Source organism: Bactrocera tryoni, unplaced genomic scaffold, assembly GCF_016617805.1.
Source record: "Bactrocera tryoni isolate S06 unplaced genomic scaffold, CSIRO_BtryS06_freeze2 scaffold_11, whole genome shotgun sequence".
In the NCBI taxonomy this organism is placed as follows: domain Eukaryota; kingdom Metazoa; phylum Arthropoda; class Insecta; order Diptera; family Tephritidae; genus Bactrocera; species Bactrocera tryoni.
Window position 1 is genome coordinate 15215095 of NW_024395824.1, and position 22783 is coordinate 15237877.

Consider the following 22783-nt stretch of genomic DNA (forward strand, 5'->3'; position numbering starts at 1 on the left):
TTAGTTACGTATGAAAAATCTTCGTCCGACATGACTAAAACTCGTAAGTTCTGGTAAAATCTTTAGCTCTTAATATTACATATTAAGAGGTGCCTCATCGACATTTTCGATTTCCCCATATAAATTACACAGGAATTTGCTTTTTGTTGGATTTTTAATGTACACAAACAAATAATCGGTAAGCGATAATCAACACTTATTCTTATAGGAAATTTAACGATCTACAAAAATGGTCTGGAACATTTTTTTGCTGAGTCAACTCATTCGAAGTTATTCGTAGTTAAAGGCCAACAAAAAATTATAAAAAATAATCTCCTCAATTTTTCATCTTATATTACAAATTGATGGCTAAGAAACATAATAAATCATATTTTTCGTAAAACTTATCGAGTGTTTAGCGATGTAACCATAGAATTTTCACAAAATATCGATAATCGTTTAATAAAATTAATTTTTTCAGTACTTATTTTACCATTTTTCAGTAATTTTTCGATTGCAACACAACTTTTTATTTCATATTTCTTAGATATTCATTATATCAAAATAAAACTAAAATCTTTTTCTTACAATCGGGAAATTTTTGTCGGTGATTTTTAACAACTTGCAATAAATATTGCAATTGTTCTTCATTTTTGGTAAGACATTTGTTGTACTCCTCTATTAAAGCAACACCTCTTTCTGCTACATCATTGACCACGCTGAGACTCTTAAAAAATTCCTGATTCTCTTGATAGCTTTCATCCTGTGACCAAGATTCCACATTTTTGTCAATGAAGTCAGTAGGTAAATCGAATGTTTGAAATATAGTCATTGACTTTTTCGAAATAAAGTCACTCAGATCTAGTGATAAGAATTGGTCTGAATTTCCTGGTTCAATTTAAATTTTTTTTTTTTGGATTAGTGTTTATTTCTTTTTTATTCAAAGCTTGAATCATTTTCTGTTTAATGGGTAGAGGCACATTATCATCAAAAAGAGAAATAATGGCCAACTGTTCACTCAAATACCACAGGTGATTTATCATTTTTGAACAAGCTGCTGTTGATACGGAGCTGTTCACAGTTTTATACTCAACTAAGTCTTGCATGAAGGTCAGGTCATTGTATGGTGCCAGAATCGCAGATGGAGCAGTGTACCAAGCTTTTAAATAAATTTTAACGAGAAAAATACAAACTTCACGTAAGCCATTGAATTCTCGCGCTGTTAGTTTAAATTCTTCTCTAAAGAGAAAAATTTTTAACGAATAAATGGCTTTCGCCATCCAACGAGCATGATGAACTGGACCTGGATATTTAAACGTAAAGTTCGGTTTTGGCTTTTCTCCCAAATAATTCAGCGATAGCTCCAGAAGTTCTTTATAGTCATCTCTTGGTTGACAAACCTGTAAAGTAGACATACAAATTTCAATTTAAATTGTCTTGTTGAGTGAGGAAACTCTGATATGTTCATCAAGAACACATTGCGTTTATAATTTGTATAAAGTCTAATTTATGAATTCGTACCCGTAAATTTTCTTCAATCAAGGTTACTAATGTTTGTTTGCTATTTGATAATACTTCATTAACAGTACTATCGTCCATTCCAACCTTGAAATTGGATTTATTGAGATTATCCCAATTATTCTTAAACCTAGAAAAGGACTGAACGTTTGGGCCTGAAGTGGTTGGCCAATACACCTCAAACACTCCTTTCAAAACAAGCTCAAAGATATGACGGCGACAAGGTAAATGGATCAACTCTTGATTCAAAGCTTTTTCTAATTCAGCACAAGTCCCTTGATGAATTCCTAAAAATTAAAACAAACATATAATATTTGTTATTGAAATAATTAGCTTAAATCTAATTGATAACTGACCTGTATTGATAGCTGCTGTGTCAAAACACATCCCTTTGACATATGAACTAACACCCCACTGCTTGAGAGTTTCCAGAATGGCAACTGCTTGATCACTGGCACTTCCTGACTTCAGCTTCGGCACTCCCAACAATTGTTCAGTACCACATGATGTCAAAATAATTGGAAGTCTATCTACAGTATCAGTTCCCGTGATATCGGTTAAAAGCTTCCCGTCCCAGTGCACAATATAATTAGCTTCAAGCTTCAACCCATCTTTTAACCCCTCTGCAATTTCTTTACGTAAAACATTACGACTGCGCTGAATAGTCTTATAGCTGATATTTACAGTTTTTAAATCAACTCCAACGCTCTTCAGAGTTGCAGAAATAATATACATAGCATTCCTACTAGAAACGTTTGAACGATCTAATGCAGCAACCAATTCTGGTGTCATTACTTTAATTTTGGGAACAAAAGGGGGAGTTAATTCATTTTCATAGTCTGATACTGATTTTGAGGTTAAGCTTACTGATGATTGAGATGCTATTATATCAGATTCTTGCTTGGTAATAGGAAGTTCAGTATCTCTTACCGGCTGTACTGCAATTGAAAATTTGATTATATTTATGAACAAATAAAAATGCTTTAATATGTTAGTAAGTTATTGCCAATTTCAAGAAAAATAAAATAAAATAGTCGAAATTGAAAATAAATCAAATTCGGTTACATTTAGTTTTATTTATTGATATTTTATAGTTGACAATAGTTTCTAATAAGGTAATAAATTAATTTTACAATACATTTATCATTCATAAAAATCAATTAATGAATTATAAAATTTGATTATTAAGCATCATTTTATATAGAATACTTACTTATTTCTTCAACAACCATCTCTTCCACTTGAGTATTTGGTTGTAAATCTAAATTAATGATTCCCCTTCGATTCGAACTTTTTTGTCCCGCTAGAAAAATTTTTTTGTCACGATCTAGAGAGTCAACGCTTTTCGAATCCTTAATATCAAAGAGTTCAGTCAACTTCTTTTGAAAACGAGACTGGTTATTTACTTGAGCTGCTGAATCATATCTATTTTGATTTTTCTGTACACTTTTCCACTTAGAATGTAAACTTCGCAACTTTTTTACAGCGTTTTGTCTCCTGCAAATTGGTAACCCCGCAGAATGCCATTGCTTTTCAACTTTTATTACGGTATTCACCAAACTTTTGTTAATTGTTTCCATCAATACAACATGATGATAAAAAAACACAGACATAACCTCTTTAACGGTAGGCAACTTACGGCCAAATACGTTCGGGTTGGGAGCACCAATTAAGTAAATCGGTTTGCAGCTCATTTTTAGATACCAGCAAAAACTTTCAATATTAATTTCACTTTACTGTTATTAAATACAATAATCAGATACGAATCAAAACGGCTCAAGATATCAGACAGTATTAGCGCAAATAGCGAAGACCCGTGGCCTGTGTCAGCTGATACGACCTATCTTATGGGCGCGTAATGTAAGTGAACAGCGAAAAATGCCGTAGGACGCAGGGTTGCCAATCTCGATATTCTGTAGTAATTGTAAAAGTTGTCTTCAATATGTTTGAAGTTTTCTTAAAATAACTAAAAGTCAGCGTCGAATGCTATTATTTATAAATATGTAAACTATTTTTAATAGTTTGTTTTCAGTTTTGATATTTTGTATTATGAAAAATTGTAATTGAAAACTTAGATGTGCACAAAACTATATATGCGTACTGAGCAGTGGCAACATTGTTCAAATGAAAACAAAAAAATATGGCGGATTTCTCTAGGCAAAGGAAGGAGGGGAGTAGCGGTTTTGGCTATTCCTGCTAAAAACAAAGTTGGAGAGATTGACGTAAGCTTGAATAATATTTACTTATATTGCCATATAGGTGTCGCTAAGATCGATATGTACTATACAATAATAATAATACAAAAATAGTAATGAAAATGAACAATTAAGTTCAGCATGAAAAGATTGCATGAATTTCTTTTATGAATTATTTATATATATATTTTATAATGAGATAAATCGAAAAAATATGATTTATTATGTTTCTTAGCCATCAATTTGTAATATAAGATGAAAAATTGAGGAGATTATTTTATAATTTTTGTTGGACTTTAACTACGAATAACTTCGAATGAGTTGACTCAGCAAAAAAATGTTCCAGACCATTTTGTAGATCGTTAAATTTCCTATAAGAATAAGTGTTGATTATCGCTTACCGATTATTTGTTTGTGTACATTAAAAATCCAAACAAAAAAAGCAAAATTTCCTGTGTAATTTATATGGGAAATCGAAAATGTCGATGAGGCACCTCTTAATATTAATATTAAGAGCTAAGATTTTACCAGAACTTGTTTTTAGTCATGTCGGACGAGATTTTCATGGTAACTAAGAAAAAAAAAAAAAAATTTTTTTTTTGGCCCACCTTAATATACATATGTATATTTTTGTAAATATCTATGTATATATATAATATTTATTTATTATTATTTATTTTGTTTCTTTTATTTATATTTTGTACCCGTAATTCTTATAGGGTATGCCTATAAGCGGATCTTTCGCAATTATCTTATGGGCTAGTGAGAGCTCGAGCAGAGATCACTGCACTTTGTACATGCATATGTATATATGTATGTATGTATGTATTATGCTTTTATATGCAAACCTGCTTGTTTTTGACGGTCAAAGAACAAGGGGTATTGCCAGATGGATGCCAATGTGGACTTTGAAGCGATATTTATGTAATGTGGTGAATTTTATTTAACCCGCGTAATTTGTTGGTTTTCCAATATAGCGCAGGTATTTTTGCCGTCTGCGCTTATGCTTACGGCTTTTATATAGATGTATAGTATGTGTAAATGTATGTGTAAATATTCAAATTTGTATGTACTTGTTTTTGTAGGTACTTGTGTTTTGTGCAACTGAGAGCTCGTTGAAGAGATCAATGCGCTATTTACCTAAGCATGGACGAATTGTTTGTGGGTTTATGAGTATGTATTTCTTAAGCAATTGAGAGCTCGTTAGAGAGATCAATTTGCTTTTTGTACGCAATCCTGCTTGTTTTTGTTTGTCAAAGAACAAGAGGTATTGCGGGCCAATGTGGGCTTTGAAAATGCAATATGCATGTGTATATGACCAAATTTGTATCGAATTTATGTTTAAAAATTATGTGAACTTTCAATAATTTAATAGTACTCAGTGTAGGGTAAAATTGTAGGCAGATTCTATGCCGTATAATTAAATGTACAAATATATGTATGTATGTTCGCTCTGAGAGAAGAGCGCAAAGCGAAGTGGGTAAAGTGCAGGTATATTCCAGAATGCACTTTGTATGTTATTTGTTAATTTGTTATGTTTATTATGTACTTTGTTTTTGTTGTTGATATAACATACTTGTATATTAAAAATATGCATAGAGATAAAAGGCAATTTCATATATGTATGTATGTATGTTTGTAAGACTGTTTTTGTTTTTTGATTGCTTTTTATGTTATACTTTTAATTTTTGCCTTTGCTTACTAATTTTAAGCAATCCTGCTTATTACTTGATTAACCGTGCGATTCTGTAACTTGAGACAGTCTCAAGTCTCTAAATTTGAGATTTTAAGTTAGAGACAATTTTTGAGACTTGAGATGATATTGCTATTCTGTAAGCGACAGTCACAAAATCTATTACATTTCATTATTCAGAGATGTTTTTACACTTGAATGAAAATAAATATGTCGATAACAAATATTAAATTTTCTATAACATAGTCAAAAAACACAATTATCAATGAAAATAAAAATATATGTTGACTTTGTTTCATAATATTTACGAAATTTATATAAAATTGGTTTATTTTTAACCTTTTCGTGTTTGAGTTGCTTACAAAATATAAAGAAACGACAATCGATTAATATCTATGATGATCTCTATTCAGTATATTCAAAATGGCAGACAAGAGTTCTTTTTAGTTTTGTGACCTGCTAACTACCAGGTCTGAGGCAATATTTTGAGACTAACGCTAGAGACTGTTTAGTGAATAGTAACTAGTCTCAAATTGAGACTTTGCCTCAAAATGTCTCAAATAGAGACTAGAGACTGGTTACAGAATCCCGCTATAAGTATAAGAGGTATTGCCAGATACTAGTGCAAGTTAATTATTGAATATTTATTTGGATGGATTGTTTATTGTGTTTGGAATACACGAACGTAAGCATACTTATATAGGCAATCAATTTAATACTTATTATGAGCAATTATGTATATACACATATGTATATACTGTAATATCAGTCATACATATTAGCATAATTGTATATTAAATTAAGGTGAACATAATACGCTCACTTGGTACTCCGTATATGCATGTACATATGTTGCCTTAATGACTTCTTCTTGGTTTGTTTCCCGTCCTGTGCTCCCTCCTGGCTGGCTACCTCCTTGTACTGTTGTTTTGTTGTATGTATGTATATTGGTGTTAATGTTCGCGCCCGTTTGTTTGTTTTATTGGTGCTTTAGTTTTTCGCGCCCGATTGTATGGATTTTTGTTTCTTTATTTATGTTTTGGTTTTAGGTTTCGCGCGTTTGTGTTTTTTTGTTTTTTTTTTTTGTTTGCTGGAACTGTTTTAGTGTGTATGTACGAATGTATGTAATATTTTGAATGTACTGCACTGCACTTTCTTTTGTTTCTTGTTTTTTTTTGTTTCTAATAAATAATAATGTTGGTTTTTTTATTTGTTCTGCTTGTTCACTGCACTGTTTTGTTTTTGTACTGCACACTTTTATTTGGTTGTTTTTTTTTTTGTTCGCCACTGGACTTTACCGCACTGCACTGTTTTTCGTTTTGTTTTATTTTTGTGGTATGTTGAAATGGTGATGTTGTAGTATTTGTGTGCGTGTGATGTGGAATGTAATGATGATGTGGTGTGTAGGTAAGGTATGATGGTGAATGATGAGGTGGTGTATATAATGTATGTGGTGTGGTAGTGTAAGGTTGTGAGGGGGGTCTGAGACTCATTTAACCAATAAGATCAATAAATTCTGATAGGAAATCTTTATTAATTTTTTAAAAATTATCTAAGAATATGTCCCAAAGTTATCGATGGGAATTTGAAATATTATCGAAGCTAGAAGGGAAATAGTGGCCGAGCTTCTAGCATATATATGTATGAGCGCTTAGGCAAAAAGCGAAAACTTTGAAGCGTGATTTCTCGGTTTTTCATTTTTACGATTATTCTTAATTGGCGGGCAGGATAGAAAAAAACTAAACGTCGTACGGAATTAGGGCAAAGTTTATTATCATTGGCATAAAATTATCTTCCATTTAAACTAAAAAAAATATTAAGAAAATTCAAGTTTTAACATATTTTTAAACAGCATAAAGTAAATTTTTTTGGTCCAAAGCCACTATTTATTCAATTTAAAAAAAAATTAAATTTTACACTTTTTTTGGAATTATCTTAGTTTAACTAAAAAATAAATTATTAAAAAATATGAATCTCTTTGAATTTTTTGTTTCCGATAGAAATTGCGGCCTGCATCCTGCCCGCCGTCCGAAAAATGTACATGCTAGAAGCATCGGGCAATTGCTTCCCAAAGACAGAATATCAAATATTTCGTATCCAAAAAATTTGTGAAAGATGTTCAATTATATAACTATAAAGTCTAGAAATTTCGCTTGAATCAATTATTTTTTTCCCTCCCAAAAAAATCTTCAAAAAAATCGATTTTTTGAAGCCTCGAAAGCAGGCTCTCCCCTTAACACTTGCCATTGTCCGCGATCTTCACTGTTCGGCGACACTAGAGAAATGAGATTTTGTGCGCAGACAATGCCATACACGATACACATGTTCGCTCACCGATCGTAAAAAATCAAACATTTTCGCGAACATGGATCGGTACGCAAACAAGCCCATACACGATAATCCGCAAACGCACACATACCGATCGAACGCACTTGTGTGCTCGTGTATGGGCTCTATTAGGAACTAATTTAGGATTATTTCCTATCGTACTTGAGGCCATAAACGGATCACCAAAAAAAACACGTCACGTCACTAACTCTGCACTAACTCATTTCATGTACGTATGCATGTATGTACATATGCTATATGTATAATGGAAATTCCATCGACTACATACATACAACAAATGTATGTATTTATGTATGTATGTACGTACTCGATGGAATTTCCATTGTTTACGCTTCGAAAATTTGTAACATGCGCACATTTTCAATTTTTGCTTCATTTTTTGCTACACATTATTCAAATTAGTCCAGCAGAGCATTGTTGTTTTTTGCTGTACTCATAGATTTACTCGCAGATTTACTTATAGTTTAACCAAAGTTTCATTTCAATTCAAACAATCAACGCAGCGCTAAGAACTGACATGATACGATTGCAACCGAAGCCAGCCATACGTTTACACGATCGTGATTGCCGAAGAACAGATTGTTCGTGTTGCATCAGGTCAGTTGACGCTGGCGGCTACACGAATTGATTAACAATGTTGTCTATGCTGAATTGATTTGATTGTGTTTTTGGCACGACTGTTTGTTCTGATTTTATCATACTCGTTGCAGCTCTCTGGTACACACATATCCAAATATGTATGTTCAGTGCATTGATAAATGATAAAATAACTATATTTGAATTTCTGAATGCATACATAATCATATCTGCATGTGCAAATACATAAGCAAATACATAAGCAATGTGATCGAAGATGTACATATATACAGTTACGGACAATAAAATAAAATCAAAGGTATTACTTTGAAACAACGGCAAAATTTTTTTGAAATTTTTCAATTATGTAGTAACTTTTCTGTATAATAACAAAGGCAATAATATGTACTTTTAAAAAAGAGGAAAAGATAGCGTTGTCGAGTTTTACAGTTAACAGTAATTTAAAAAGTGTAAATAGCGTGCCTCGTGCTTAGTGACAAAATAATAGAATCAATAGCGAAATGGTTTCAAAAACGAAAAATATTGAATTTAAAAAGCGTAATAAGTAGTTATATTAACTTAATTTGATCTGTGGAATGAATAATTGTATCAATTATGAATTTATTTAAAAAAATGGGTCGAGCAACTCATTGTTCAGAGAAGAATAGATTGTGCGTCCAAAATTTGCAAGGAATGGGTCACGCGTAAAAGCAAATTGCAAACATATGGAATATGGCTCAAACATTTGTATTTGATGCCTTAAAATTTCCTAAATAAGGTTGAAAAAATAAGCCGACCAGAAAAAAGTGACTGCGGAAGTCGTTCGAAATATTGCCATTCAGTAAGAATTATGTGCAAACATTTCTTTAAGAACAGTAAGAAGACGACTTGTGGAGAAAAATTGCTTTAGCACATGGTCCCAAAAGGTGAAAATGCTGAGGAAACGGCATAGATGCAATCGTATTCATTTTGCAAAACGACACATTAATTAGGATGGAGCTGAAAATTAAAAAAAAAATGGTTCGACATTTTATGGTCTCAATGCAAAATTAATATGATAGGAAATGATAGTTGGGGCGTGAGTCCGACGTCCAAAAAATAAAGAAATGTACGTCCGTTACACGACTAGGTCCTTCAAACCCCGTGGCGGCAATATAATGGATTAAGATTGTTTCTCATATTGTGGTGTGGGTCCCATTTTCGCCTTGCATTTTGGCAATTCTAACAAGAGAGCGACCCGAAACATACTTCGGGTCTTGCAAAAAATGGTTTTCAGATCATGGTGCTAGTGTTATGGCTTGGCCAGAGTAATCACCAGATCTGAATCTCATTAAAAACTTACGGAAAATTGTTAAGGAAAATGTAGCACCCCCAATCTGGCAACTTTTCTCGTGTACAGCTGTACTTTCGTGCTCTAAGAAATTTGTTTAATTTATATAATACTAGAGCACCCGTCCACGCTTCACTGTGGCTGATACATAGATAATACTACTATTACCATCTATATGATTTCTATTAGTTGGATTATAACTACTAGTTAATGAGATATAGCATTTTTGTAAAGCAACTTGTATTAGTTTACAAAAAAATGGATCATAAAGCATTTCGGTTGTTAATAAAGCATTGCTTTTCGGGGGAAAATACTGTTGAATTTGGGCTCAGGGAAATGCACCGTACAAAATATATTTGCTAAGCTGGAAACAGGCGAATTGAGCACCGAGGACAAAGATGCTCCAAAGATTCGAAAGCAATGCGCAAAGTGGGTGCCTCGCAAGTTCATAATCCAATAAAAACAACGAATAACTGATTCTGAGAAGTATTTGAGCCCTCTGTAATAAAACCGAATTCTTGCGTCGGTGTGTGTCGACTGTCATTCTAGTGAACTGCACATGATGAACCGGTTCTTAGGCCTGGAAAGACGAAAAAGTCGGATGGAAAGGTTATGACATCAGTCTTTTCGTATGCATGTTGTATAATACATACTCAAGGACTGATTACTGAGCCCGTTATAATCCATTGCACCGCGTATTTGGTTGCAGTTCTTTTCTACTATTACAAGTACATAGCAATTGAATTATTTTTGAAGAAAAATCTGTATAAAATTGTAAGCATATATTCAAATGATTCCTACAAACATGAATTTTGAACAAATGCTTATGATTTGAAACATAAATTTTGTATTTACGAGTTGTATTAAATTTTGACATAAAGAGATAAAAAGGTATCCTATGTCCTGTAACGTGGCTTTTACCACCTTACAATAATTTACGTCAACTTCGCTCCACAGTACATCATGTACCCTCACCATACCACCATACGTACTAAACTTCACCGCATTGACTACGCACCCAACTCACCTCACTACGATGATGAAAGCTGCTAGAGCTTTCCACCATACGTACTAACGCACCATACGCATACAACTTACCTCGCTACGGTGACGAAAGCTGCGCTATGCTGCTATAAAAACAAGCACTTTACACCAAATGCGATCATTTGCTCCAGCTCGCCGAACCGGACGGTCGCCCAGCATCGCGTAGGAAAGTAGCAGTAAGCAGGGGTAAGTGCAAGTAGAAGTAGATATTTCGCAGGCATTGCGCAGAAAAGGCATCACACTTCTGTGTGATGCCAGTGCTCGCAATGACTGCCATAGAATGGGGTACTTCGCAGGCATTGCGCAGAAAAAGCATCACGCTTTGGTGACGCCAGTGCTCGCAATGACTCTGCCGTAGAATGGGGTTCTTCGCAGGCATTGTGCAGAAAGGCATCACACCGAAGTGTGATGCCAGTGCTCGCAATGACTGCCATAGAATGGGGTACTTCGCAGGCATTGCGCAGAAAAGGCATCACGCTTTGGTGATGCCAGTGCTCGCAATGACTCTGCCGTAGAATGGGGTTCTTCGCAGGCATTGCGCAGAAAAGGCATCACACTTCGGACAAGCGTCAACGCCTGGCTCATAAATTCCGTTCATTTTCATCATCGTGCCAGGTTCAACAAGCGTCAACGCCTGACTCATAAATTCCGGTCATTTTCTATTATCGGGCCAGGTTCAACAAGCGTTAACGCCGGACTCATCGATCCCGTTCATTTTCATCACCGTGCCAGTCGCAACAAGCGTCAACGCCTGGCTCATCGATCCCGTTCATTTTCATCACCGTGCCAGTCGCAACAAGCGTCAACGCCTGGCTCATCAATTCCGTTCGTTTTCATCACCGTGCCAGCTTCAACAAGCGTCAACGCCTGGCTCATCAAACTCGCTCGTTTTCATCACGCTGGTCTGGCTGTCCGCATAAGTAGTGGGGGTGTGGATATAACTTTACGAGGATAAAACTCGTCTCTTTTTTGCTAAGGGTTCGACCCTGGAGCGGCTGAGCATACCTCAGCTATGGACGAAACCCCATTACAAATGGCGCCCGAGCAGGGACCTGACTTCGTGAGTGACAGTGAAAAACATGAAACAGTCACCAACGCTCATGAATCAGGTTCGCCGCGCCCCCCACACAATCACAAGCATCGCAGTACTCCAGCGAATAGGGCTCTAACGCTGGAAACGGACACGACCACTTGGATTTACTGGCTGAAGAAGGACCGATTAATCACCGAGTGCAGATGACACCACATCGCCGTCGAAGGGCGCACCGTAGCAGATCTCCGTAGCGAGCTGAGCGCCTGCATCCGTGCAAAGCGCCACAATAAATCCACGGAGGATCTGGTAAAAGCTTTGGAAAGGGAAATGAAGGAGGAAGATAACGAAGAAAGATAACGCCATACTCGTTCCAACCACCACAGTGAGAATCCCCAGCTAAGCGATAGCAACACGTGACATCACACTGGCTGCAAAATTGCCAGATTTGGAGGTTATGAACTCCGTGCGGCGATGGAACATACGCTACAGCGGTCGCAAAAATTTACACGACTTTTTAGAGCGATGCGAGGAACTCGCCGAGTGCTACTCTATAGCAAATAACCAGCTTCTTGCTACGATGCCGGAAATTTTGCAGGACAAAGCGGTGCAATGGTTTCGTGTAAAACGCAACGCCATCAACACGTGGTACGACTTTCGTTACGAGGCTGAACGGTTCTTTTCACCGAAACGTCACCTCGCACATCTGGAAGAAACCATCCATCAGCGCAAGCAATTTCCCAGAGAGAAGGCAAATGATTATGTGCTGGCTATCCAAACGCTTATTCGCCAACACCCGAAACTTCGCGATGAAGATCACACCGAGCGTATATACGACGGTCTAAGGGTGGAATATCGCTTATATGTCCGTCGGAGCGATTTCAACAGCGTAGACGAACTACTCGAATTAACGGAAGACTACGAATTGTTAAGAAGCGAGGAGGCCAGGCAAGCAAGAAACACTAATCACTGTTTGACGGCGGTAAGTACTAAGTATTGCTGCGAGAAAGTTTGTTGGCGATGTAAGCAGCGGGGACACCGAAGGCACCAATGTCGCAACCAGCAGCGAATATTTTGCTCTCGCTGTGGACGCGACGGAATCATGTCTCGAGACTGCAATTGTCCTACACATGCGCCGATGCGAGCTACTCCGTCCAAACCCAGTACAATAGCACTCAACGCAACGATTCCGCACCCAGAAGGGAAACAAGATGGCCGTTATTATTTGCCCATTACTGTCGCAGGCATGCAGATAGAAGCTCTGGTGGACACCGGAGCCACGCTCACATATATCGGTAACGAACTTCAACTTCATCTAGATAAACACCAAATTAAAGCCAGACGCCAGACCCGTCGCATTCAGCTAGCTAACCAGACGTATATACCTAGCACGAAAATGTATCCTGTTACAATAGAGCTGGGTAACAAGTCTACGCGACTACTTGTATCAGCTCTACCGACGCTTTCGGAACATGTCATCTTTGGCACGGATTTCTTAAGGAAGCGTGACCTGACTATCACCATCGATGGCCAACCTCTAACCGCTACACGCCTAAGCACACCGGCACCTACCGATCATCTTGCTATGCTAACCGAGAGGTAACTTAACGCGATAAACGAAATGAAACACGTAGTCAGCGGAATGCCACACGCATCGGGCCGCCATACCAAGCGCCAACCACAACCACCAGATGAGCCTCAAAAGCCACAACCACCACCGGAAGCACGACTTCGTGTGCACACAAATGCAACCGAGGTGCACCCGTTGCACGCAATAAGCGTAGAAGTCACCAGATCAGCCGCCCGAACTCGCCCGAGGGCATCCAAGGAGCACAGCGGCAGCAAACAGCAACCGCGGCCGGACATAAAACCAGCCGAACTAGAAGCATTGCCGCGGCAGACGCCGCTTAGCACGAACGCCCGTAAAATACCAACCACCAGACGAGTCCCAGCTGCATGTGAAGGAAATCGCGAAGCCTGTGCAACGACAGGACTGCGCCCCGCCCAAACCTCGACACACCCCGTAGGCAGAACAAATGCTCAGGTGACGCTCTCAGCAGATCGAAGCGAAGTGACGGCTGCAGCTTCAATCCGACTCGTCCAGCGAGGCACTGCAGCGAGTACCGCCACGGCCGAAGCCAGCATTAATAAGCAACTTGTAAGGAATGCGCACGAGACACCAGCAAACACAGCGACTGCCAGTGTTAACGCATGCTCGAACGACGATGGGGCGTCTGCCCCAGCAATTGACAAGACCAACGTCGAGACGACGCCGCCTCACCCAAAAGCGACGCCAACCCCGACGACGACCCGGCCTCCAACTGCCGAGATCAGCGCACAACCGGCCACGCCTGACACATCGCACCAAGAAGTGACACCGGTGACCGAAATCCCAGGGTTCCTGGAAGGGCTGGTAATGACACGACAGCACTTTATCAAGCGCTCCAAGCGAACGCTATTCTTCCGGGGCCGACGTCTAGCCCTACAGAAGCTAGAAGGCGACCGGGTTCTGGTGCGATACGGCGAGGACAGATGCGTGCTTCATTTATACGAGTAACACCTCAGAGCAGCCGTTATAATTAAGTCATTAGCTTTCATTACCATAGTTATTCCTGCATTTATACGATTACATTAAATGGGTGTCACTAGTTGTAAGCTATAAGACCTAAGACGCCTTGTACTATAGGTTAAGAAATACTATTAAATAAAGGTTTCCACACCCGCTCCCCGTTCACGGCACAGCCAGCCAGCCTCCAGCCGAACCATCGTGGGAGATCGAAACCGCTCCTTCCACCGGCCGCCAGCGAAGTATCATTGTCCGAAGTGAGGGGGGGACTGTAACGTGGCTTTTACCACCTTACAATAATTTACGTCAACTTCGCTCCACAGTACATCATGTACCCTCACCATACCACCATACGTACTAAACTTCACCGCATTGACTAGGTATGCTGCTATAAAAGCAAGCACTTTACACCAAATGAGATCATTTGCTCCAGCTCGCCGAACCGGACGGTCGCCCAGCATCGCGTAGGAAAGTAGCAGTAAGCAGGGGTAAGTGAAAGTAGAAGTAGATATTTCGCAGGCATTGCGCAGAAAAGTTATCACACTTCTGTGTGATGCCAGTGCTCGCAATGACTGCCATAGAATGGGGTACTTCGCAGGCATTGCGCAGAAAAAGCATCACGCTTTGGTGATGCCAGTGCTCGCAATGACTCTGCCGTAGAATGGGGTTCTTCGCAGGCATTGTGGAGAAAAGGCATCACACTTCGGTGTGATGCCAGTGCTCGCAATGACTGCCATAGAATGGGGTACTTCGCAGGCATTGCGCAGAAAAGGCATCACGCTTTGGTGGTGCCAGTGCTCGCAATGACTCTGCCGTAGAATGGGGTTCTTCGCAGGCATTGCGTAGAAAAGGCATCACGCTTTGGTGATGCCAGTGCTCGCAATGACTCTGCCGCTTTGTTAGGCAGGTATCGGTACGCGCAAAGGCTCGACCGTTACTATGAGGGGCACAGCTGCGCTGCTTCGAACAGCGTCAGTACCACTGCTTACGTACCGTAGGGCAGCGTTATTAAAAACTAACGTGACTAACAGGCGACACGTAAGTGGAGTACAGTTTTAGTTGATAGCTGGAGGCCAACGAAGACGGTTGGCGATTAATAAAATCTCTCCTACACAGAGGAGCCCGTCGTATACATCACCGTGCCAGTCACAACAAGCGTCAACGCCTGGCTCATAAATTCCGTTCATTTTCATCATCGTGCCAGGTTCAACAAGCGTCAACGCCTGACTCATCAAGCCCGTTCATTGTCATCACCGTGCCAGTCGCAACAAGCGTCAACGCCTGGCTCATAAATTCCGTTCATTGTCATGATCGTGCCAGTCGCAACAAGCGTCAACGCCTGGCTCATAAATTCCGTTTATTTTCATCATCGTGCCAGGTTCAACAAGCGTCAACGCCTGACTCATCAAGCCCGTTCATTTTCATCACCGTGCCAGTCGCAACAAGCGTCAACGCCTGGCTCATCGATCCCGTTTATTTTCATCACCGTGCCAGTCGTAACAAGCGTCAACGCTTGGCTCATCAATTCCGTTCGTTTTCATCTCCGTGCCAGCTTCAACAAGCGTCAACGCCTGGCTCATCAATCTCGCTCGTTTTCATCACGCTGGTCTGGCTGTCCGCATAAGGAGTGGGGGTGTGGATATAACTTTACGAGGATAAAACTCGTCTCTTTTTTGCTAAGGGTTCGTGGGTCTCAAGGCTGACCCTGGAGCGGCTGAGCATACCTCAGCTATGGACGAAACCCCATTGCAGTCCTTACCATGGTTCTAAGCTACCTCCCCACCAATTTTCAGCCAAATCGGTTTAGCTGTCTTGAGTTATAAATGGTGTAACTAACAACAACTTTCTTTTATATAATTATATAGATGTAAACAAAAAAAAATATGCATAATGTTACAGAAATATTTTAGAAAATATCGAATTAAGATTAAAGAAAGAAAAAACATTAATATTGTTTGCGACGAAACTATAATAAGACCCTTCTTAAATAAAAAATATTTCAAACAAGCACACGCTTGTGATCGGTCAACTTGTACCATATGACAGCTAAATGCTATAGTAATCTGATCTGAAGAATTTCTTCAGAAAGTCTACCGTTACCTTAAACCATAATTCAAAAATTAAACACATTGTGTACACTTTTAGTAGCAGGAATATTTTTAGTATACAGATGATTATAAGCAATAGCAGTCTAATAGTATTAGATGGCGCTACTAAAATTAAATTCATATGATTTTTACTAGCCAATCCTTTTAACATATTTTGATCACCTTTCTGGTAATTTGTGGATACCATGCCAATAAATGTTCGTCTTTTGAAGCAAACCAATCAAACCAAGTTCCGAGGCAAAAATTTATTACTATCCCTACGATGGCAAATGAGCCAATCGAATTTAACCCTCATCGAGACCCTCGGGTCTGGCCAGGCATATTTTGTTTTTAAATGTTATTTAAATATATTTAGAGTGTAGCAAACGACTTGCGATTACAGGTAGCTTCCTAGAATTTTATTGTTTATAGAATTCAGAAAAAAATTCAAGGATATCGTATCGGAAAGGACGAAAAAAGCATATTATAATATTACACCTTAGTGCACCAATGGTGCTTGGCTAGACCCTATATATTTTGTATGAAAATATATGAACTTTGATATGTTTCTATCACTTCGCACGGTTGATTTATCTGTTTTAATGTTCGTTACATGTCCAAATTGGTTTGTATGTTTACTAGGTCAAATACTTTAGCCGCTAGAGCGTTTTAAAGGTTAAGAAAAATGTAATTTTTCTCAAAATGTTACATTTTTTGTGAACGTTATTGCCACGCCCCTGATAGGAATAGAGGGGAGGTTGAGGGCTTTCCTGAAATCCTCAGGGGTGAACTAACTCGCAAAATGGTTTTGATTCTCCCCGGCGCCATACCCCCCCAACTGTAGTAAAAAAAAGGGGGACATGGTGAAAACCCATTTTCGCCTATTGCCACGCTCCCGGTGGGGCCTTGGCGGCGAATTATACATTTCCTGAAAGCTCTTTAAATTACCTAACCGGCGCAATTTATTTGACCCACCTAGGTCAAACGCTAGAGTGTTTTAAAATGTATGTAAACATCACTTGGCCTAGCCAAGCACCATTAGTCTCGACTAAGTGTATCAGACCGTTGGTCTCGACCAGGGTTAAAAACAGTCAAGTTCCAATTAGATTGACATTCGTAATAGCAATGAAGAACACACAAAGCTAAACGTTGGCTGTTTCAGGCGGACAACTTTATGTGGATTGTTCTCGCGTGAGCAAACCATCCACTTTGTATTCGCTAAAGACGGACTGGCCGAAAATATTGTACTCTCCGTTGCGCAGAGAGGCTTATCTTTGTTTAGTTTTAATTGAAATAATTAGTAGAACAAATATGAACTATTTTCTATGCATAAATACCGATCAATAAATCTAATTTAATATACATTTTTTCTTCACTCTTCTTTCAATTATAATTACATCCCCCACACACCTACGACTATATACAAGAATAGTATCGGTAATTTATAAATAAAACGAATTTTTTTCAATCATCATCCAAATTTATTTTATCGCCTTCAAAGTAGCATCCATTCGAAGCAATGCACATGCGCCAACGCTTCTTCCAATCGTTAAAAAATTTTCCGAGGTGGCCTTCAGCTCTCGCGTCGAATTTGTTTTGATGTCTTCAATTGAGTCGAAGCGTGTTCCCTGAAGTGAATATTTCAGTGTGGAGAAAGGTAAAACTCACAGGGGGCCATATCAGGTGAATACGGTGCTTGCTCAATGATATTTGCTGAGTGTTTGGTCAAAATTTAACACAAATACGTTGATTTAAATTTTAAAAATCCTATATAGTGGTAGGTCGACTGATATAAACAACTGCTGTAAACACACTAGTCGACAGATCACGCTAATTTTTGGCATCATAATTAAGGACAATTGTAACAAGCTAGGGGAAATGATGAATTCCCGATACTTTTTTGACAGGGTGTATAGATAATACTACTAATATTATCTATATGATTTCTATTAGCTATATTATAACTATTAGTTAAAGAGATATAGCATTTTGGGTGTAGCAACTTGTGTTAGTTTACAAAAAAAAATGATTCAAAAAGCATTTCGTTTGTTAATAAGGCATTGCTTTTTGGGGGAAAATACTGTTGAATTTAGGCTGTGCATCGATTGTTTATCGAGTCTAATTGACAGTCAGCCCACTGGACTGGACTGCATATTACGAACCGGTTCTCAAGCGTGGAAAGACAAAAAAGTCGGCTGGCATGGTTATGGCATTAGTCTTTTGGGATGCACGTGGTATAATATTCATCGAATGATTACTGAGGCAGTTTTAATCTACTGCACTGCGTATTTGGTTGCAGTTCTATTCTATCATTCCCAATATTTAGCAATTTTTTTATATTTTAGGAAGGATCAGTTTGGAATAGTACGTACATATATTTTTCATCGTTTTCGTTTAAACATTGCACTGCTCTGTGCAATGCTTCGAAAATATTTCTGTATATCTCAAATTATAATAGACCATTTATCAACACTCCAGTTAGATATCTTGTTTGACATGCGTTTGTGAATGAATTTGCGTTCTTCGCCCATAATCTAGTAAAGTAGCCACAATGCCTTGACGACGAAAATGTCAATGCCATTTTTTGTGATATTAAATATATCTGACAGGTTCGTTCTAAAAAACACTGCCTGGTTCAGGAGCAATAATCAGTATAACCCATATACTAACCATGCACGCATATGAAAATTTTTTTCTCCCACATTAGCTCTGTGTTATTTTTTTACTTATGTATTTCTTTCTTTTTTTGAAGTAATAAAATTTTCAAGTGATTCTTTCATGATTATATAATTTTTTTATTTTCATGAAATATAATTTTTGTATTAATGAATTGTATTAAATTTTGACATAAAAAGTATCCTTTGTCCTTTCCCTGGTTCTAAGCTACCTTCCCATCAATTCTCAGCCAAATCGGTTCAGCCGTTCTTGAGTTATAAATAGTGTAACTAACATGACTTTCTTTTATAGATATACTACTGTGATGAAATTGAAAGGTGAGATTTTAATTAAGTGATCTGTTAAGATAAGTATCACTGTTATGTTATTCTATTAAAGCAATTGAAATTTACTTTAATTGTGTGTTTGGCTAATTTTAATTTATTCCGCCGAGTCATTTTCAATTTGTTTTTGTGCTACATTTTAAGTAGTGCAATTATTAGTGTTAATTTATATTGCTTACTTAAATTTCTTTCTTGTTTTTATTCGTTTCCATCTTTGTCCACAGCTGTTTGCGAGTTTCTTACTTTTCGTGTGTTACAGTGCATCTCAAACTGCTCGCTACATTGGTTGTTATCTTTGATAACCAACTATTTTTATTGCATTCATTTGTTATAAATATTTTTGTCATTGCTCTTTCTACTTTTATTATTTAACATTTTTTATATTTTTGTTTAATACTGTTTTTGTTCATTATGACTTGTAACTTTCCGAACTGCTCTGTGAAAGGCGAGTCGGAACGCTTTGTTTCTTGTTGGCTTTGTGATGGGCTTGCCCATCTTATATGTGCTGGACTGACAGGTAGGATTTTGGATTCCATTCTTGACAGTAAGGGCTTGCGCTGGTCTTGCTTGAAATGCAAACCAACTGAAATTGAATTGTTTAAAGTTTTTAAGCAGGCGCGCAATGGTTTCAAGGAGATTGGTCGAGAGCTTGAAACCCTTACTGAAAAATTTAGGCATTATGAAACGCTCTTTCAATCATTTCAAGGCCTAAATACTCGTATCTTCCTTAAAAAGAATGCCCCCACCCGCTATTGACCTCATAAATCTTGCATCCCCTTGTCCTCAAGGAGAGAAGGTTCCGTCTGCTCAGGACACAGAGAAAACTGTTACTGAATACGGTAAGCGGATAACTTCTCAAGATCCGTCTCCAAATACCTCCAAGTCAGCTAATAAAAACTTAGTGGTAATACCGCGGAGAAAAGCAATTTTTATCTCGAGACTTGCTGCGGATACCACAGTCGAGGATATTAACAGTTACATCTCGTCGAAATTAAAAACGGTAGATACAGACATCCGTAAATTTAGTTTCAAATACAACAGGGATATTTTCTCGTTTAAGATCGACGTATCCGCTGACAATTTTCAATTGATACTTGACAACTCAAAATATTCAACAGCGAATTCGAAATCTTTAGATATGACCGGCTGAACAGAAAAGGAGGTGGCGTCTTGTTTGCTGTTCATTCTTCAATTCCATCTGAAGAAGTCGATGTTCCGTATGCAGACTTCATTGAATTTAAGTGCATTCGTATTTGCGCTAATAGTGGTCATATCTACTTAACATTGTCTTATATACTGCCTCACTCGGACATATCTGTATATATGCAGCATGCTTCATTAATAAGTAATGTTTTCTAAATGGTTAATGATACTGATTCCATGATTGTTTTGGGAGATTTCAACTTACCGTGCGTATCATGGAAATCTATTGATGATCACACCATCCCTATTAGTACTCGTTCATGTTTTAACGAGTTCTTAGATGAAATGTCGGAGTTGGGTCTTAACCAAATTAATTTAATTTCAAACGAGTTTGGTAAGCTCTTAGATCTAGTTTACGTCGATAACGCTGCAATGTTCCCTGTTGTCCGATGTGATCCTTTGGTTCGGCCAGAGGACACGTATCATCCTGCTTTGGAAATTAACATCGAAATCATAGCCAACTTTGCTTATAATAATACACAAGACCTTTGTTTTCGGTTCAACTTTGCGAAAGCTAATTTTAAGAAGATTAATTACGAACTTTCCAAAATAACTTGGCCAGATTATAGTGGCAATATTGAATTTAGTGCTTCCCACTTTAATGAAACTATTGTAAACTTATTTGAAAAATATGTTCCGAAGTGTGTTGTTACTCAAAAAATTAGTTATAATTTATGGTTTTCGAAAGAATTATGTAAATTAAAAAATAGAAAATCTCGTGCTTTTAAACTTTTTAAAAAAATTGGTTTTGTTGCTAACTATTCAAAATATTCTAAATTGCGTCGACAATTTGCTGAACTTAACAAAATATGTTATAATAATTATATAAATAAAGTAAAAAGTAATATTATACGTAATCCAAAATTGTTCTATGGTTTCGTCAACTCCAAACGCAGGATTTCTAATTTTCCGTCCGCTATGAAATATAAGTCTAGTATGTCTAATGACAATCACACCATTTCTAATATGTTCGCTGAATTCTTTAGGTTCAACTACTCTCCAAAATCTCCAAAAAATGTTCGGCATCAGCACAAGTTAGTTCCGATTTCTGTCATTAATGCACCTACCATTTCCGAAGCAGAAGTTAAATAAATGTTAAATATGCCCAGATATGATTCCCTCTTTCTTTCCGCTTTCTTAAGAAATGTGCCAAATATATATACCAACCCCTAACAAAACTATTTAATTCATCTCTTATGCAAGGCTTATTTTCATCCACATGGAAAAAGTCATTTATAATTCCTTTACATAAGAGTGGATTTAGGTCATCTATTGAAAACTATAGGAGAATAGCAAAGTTGTCTGCAATTCCTAAACTTTTTGAAGCAATTATAACAGACGACATAACCTTCCGGATCTCTCCACTAATTTCTTGTTCTCAGCACGGTTTTCGTAAAGTGAAATCTACAATAACTAATTTGCTTGAATTTGTATCAAATGTATCAATGGGCTTTAGGGAGAATAAGAATACTGATGTTATATACACAGATTTTAGTAAAGCTTTCAATAAAGTAAACCATTCAATTCTTTTGAATAAACTTGATCTTCATGGTTTTCAACCAACATTTCTAAAATGGGTTGCTTCTTATCTTGGTAATAGGTTTCAACAAGTCATATTTAATACCATGTTCAGACCGAAAATTTAAAAGTTTAGATTATATTTAAGCATTTCATAACCCAACAGTGTTTTCACTGCCGTTAGAAAGATCAAAAACAGCTGTTATTGTCATTCTAGAATTCACATCGCTTAATATTTATCAAAAGAAAAGATTGTCATATAGTATTTTGAAATAAAAGACGACTTTTTTTAATATTTTCCATGTAATAGAAATAATGGATGCATTTTTTCATTTGTTAAGTCGATTTTCAGATGAAATTAGATTCATGGCTTTAAAAAAAATTTGTTTGTTTACATTTTTTTCCCCTTTGTAGTGTCTAAATCAGCTGGGATAATGTAACAGATTTCCAGTGCTGACAAGTAGATTGCGCAAAATCAGAGTCACACAGAGAGATTTAGCGTTGATCAGTTTCAAATCATTTCAATGAAGTGATTTGGAACTGTCATTTTTGTATGGCGAAATCCTGATAAATTTTTAAGATTAGTGGGATAATACATTCAACAGCCGGAATCGTGTGATTAAGTGTCGGTCTGAACATGGTAAAACAATACTTTTTCTGACATAATCAATGTTCCTTCAGGCGTTCCTCAAGGTA

General features: G+C 37.4%; 1 protein-coding gene across 2 annotated transcripts; it reads right to left on the minus strand.

Moving 5' to 3' along the window:
- Positions 1-531: 531 nt before the first annotated feature.
- On the minus strand, positions 532-3317 carry LOC120779733. 2 transcript variants are annotated; one of them, XM_040112109.1, is made up of 5 exons: positions 2711-3317; positions 2365-2435; positions 1854-2291; positions 1501-1784; positions 532-1379 (listed from the first exon to the last, which is right to left on the minus strand). In XM_040112109.1, the coding sequence occupies exons 3-5, from the start codon at positions 2287-2289 to the stop codon at positions 873-875; spliced, it is 1227 nt and encodes a 408-aa protein (XP_039968043.1). In that variant the 5' UTR covers positions 2290-2291; positions 2365-2435; positions 2711-3317; the 3' UTR covers positions 532-872. The 2 variants fall into 2 exon arrangements, with proteins under 2 accessions (XP_039968043.1, XP_039968042.1); XM_040112108.1 differs by having other exon boundaries at positions 1854-2435.
- Between the last annotated feature and the right edge of the window lie 19466 nt (positions 3318-22783).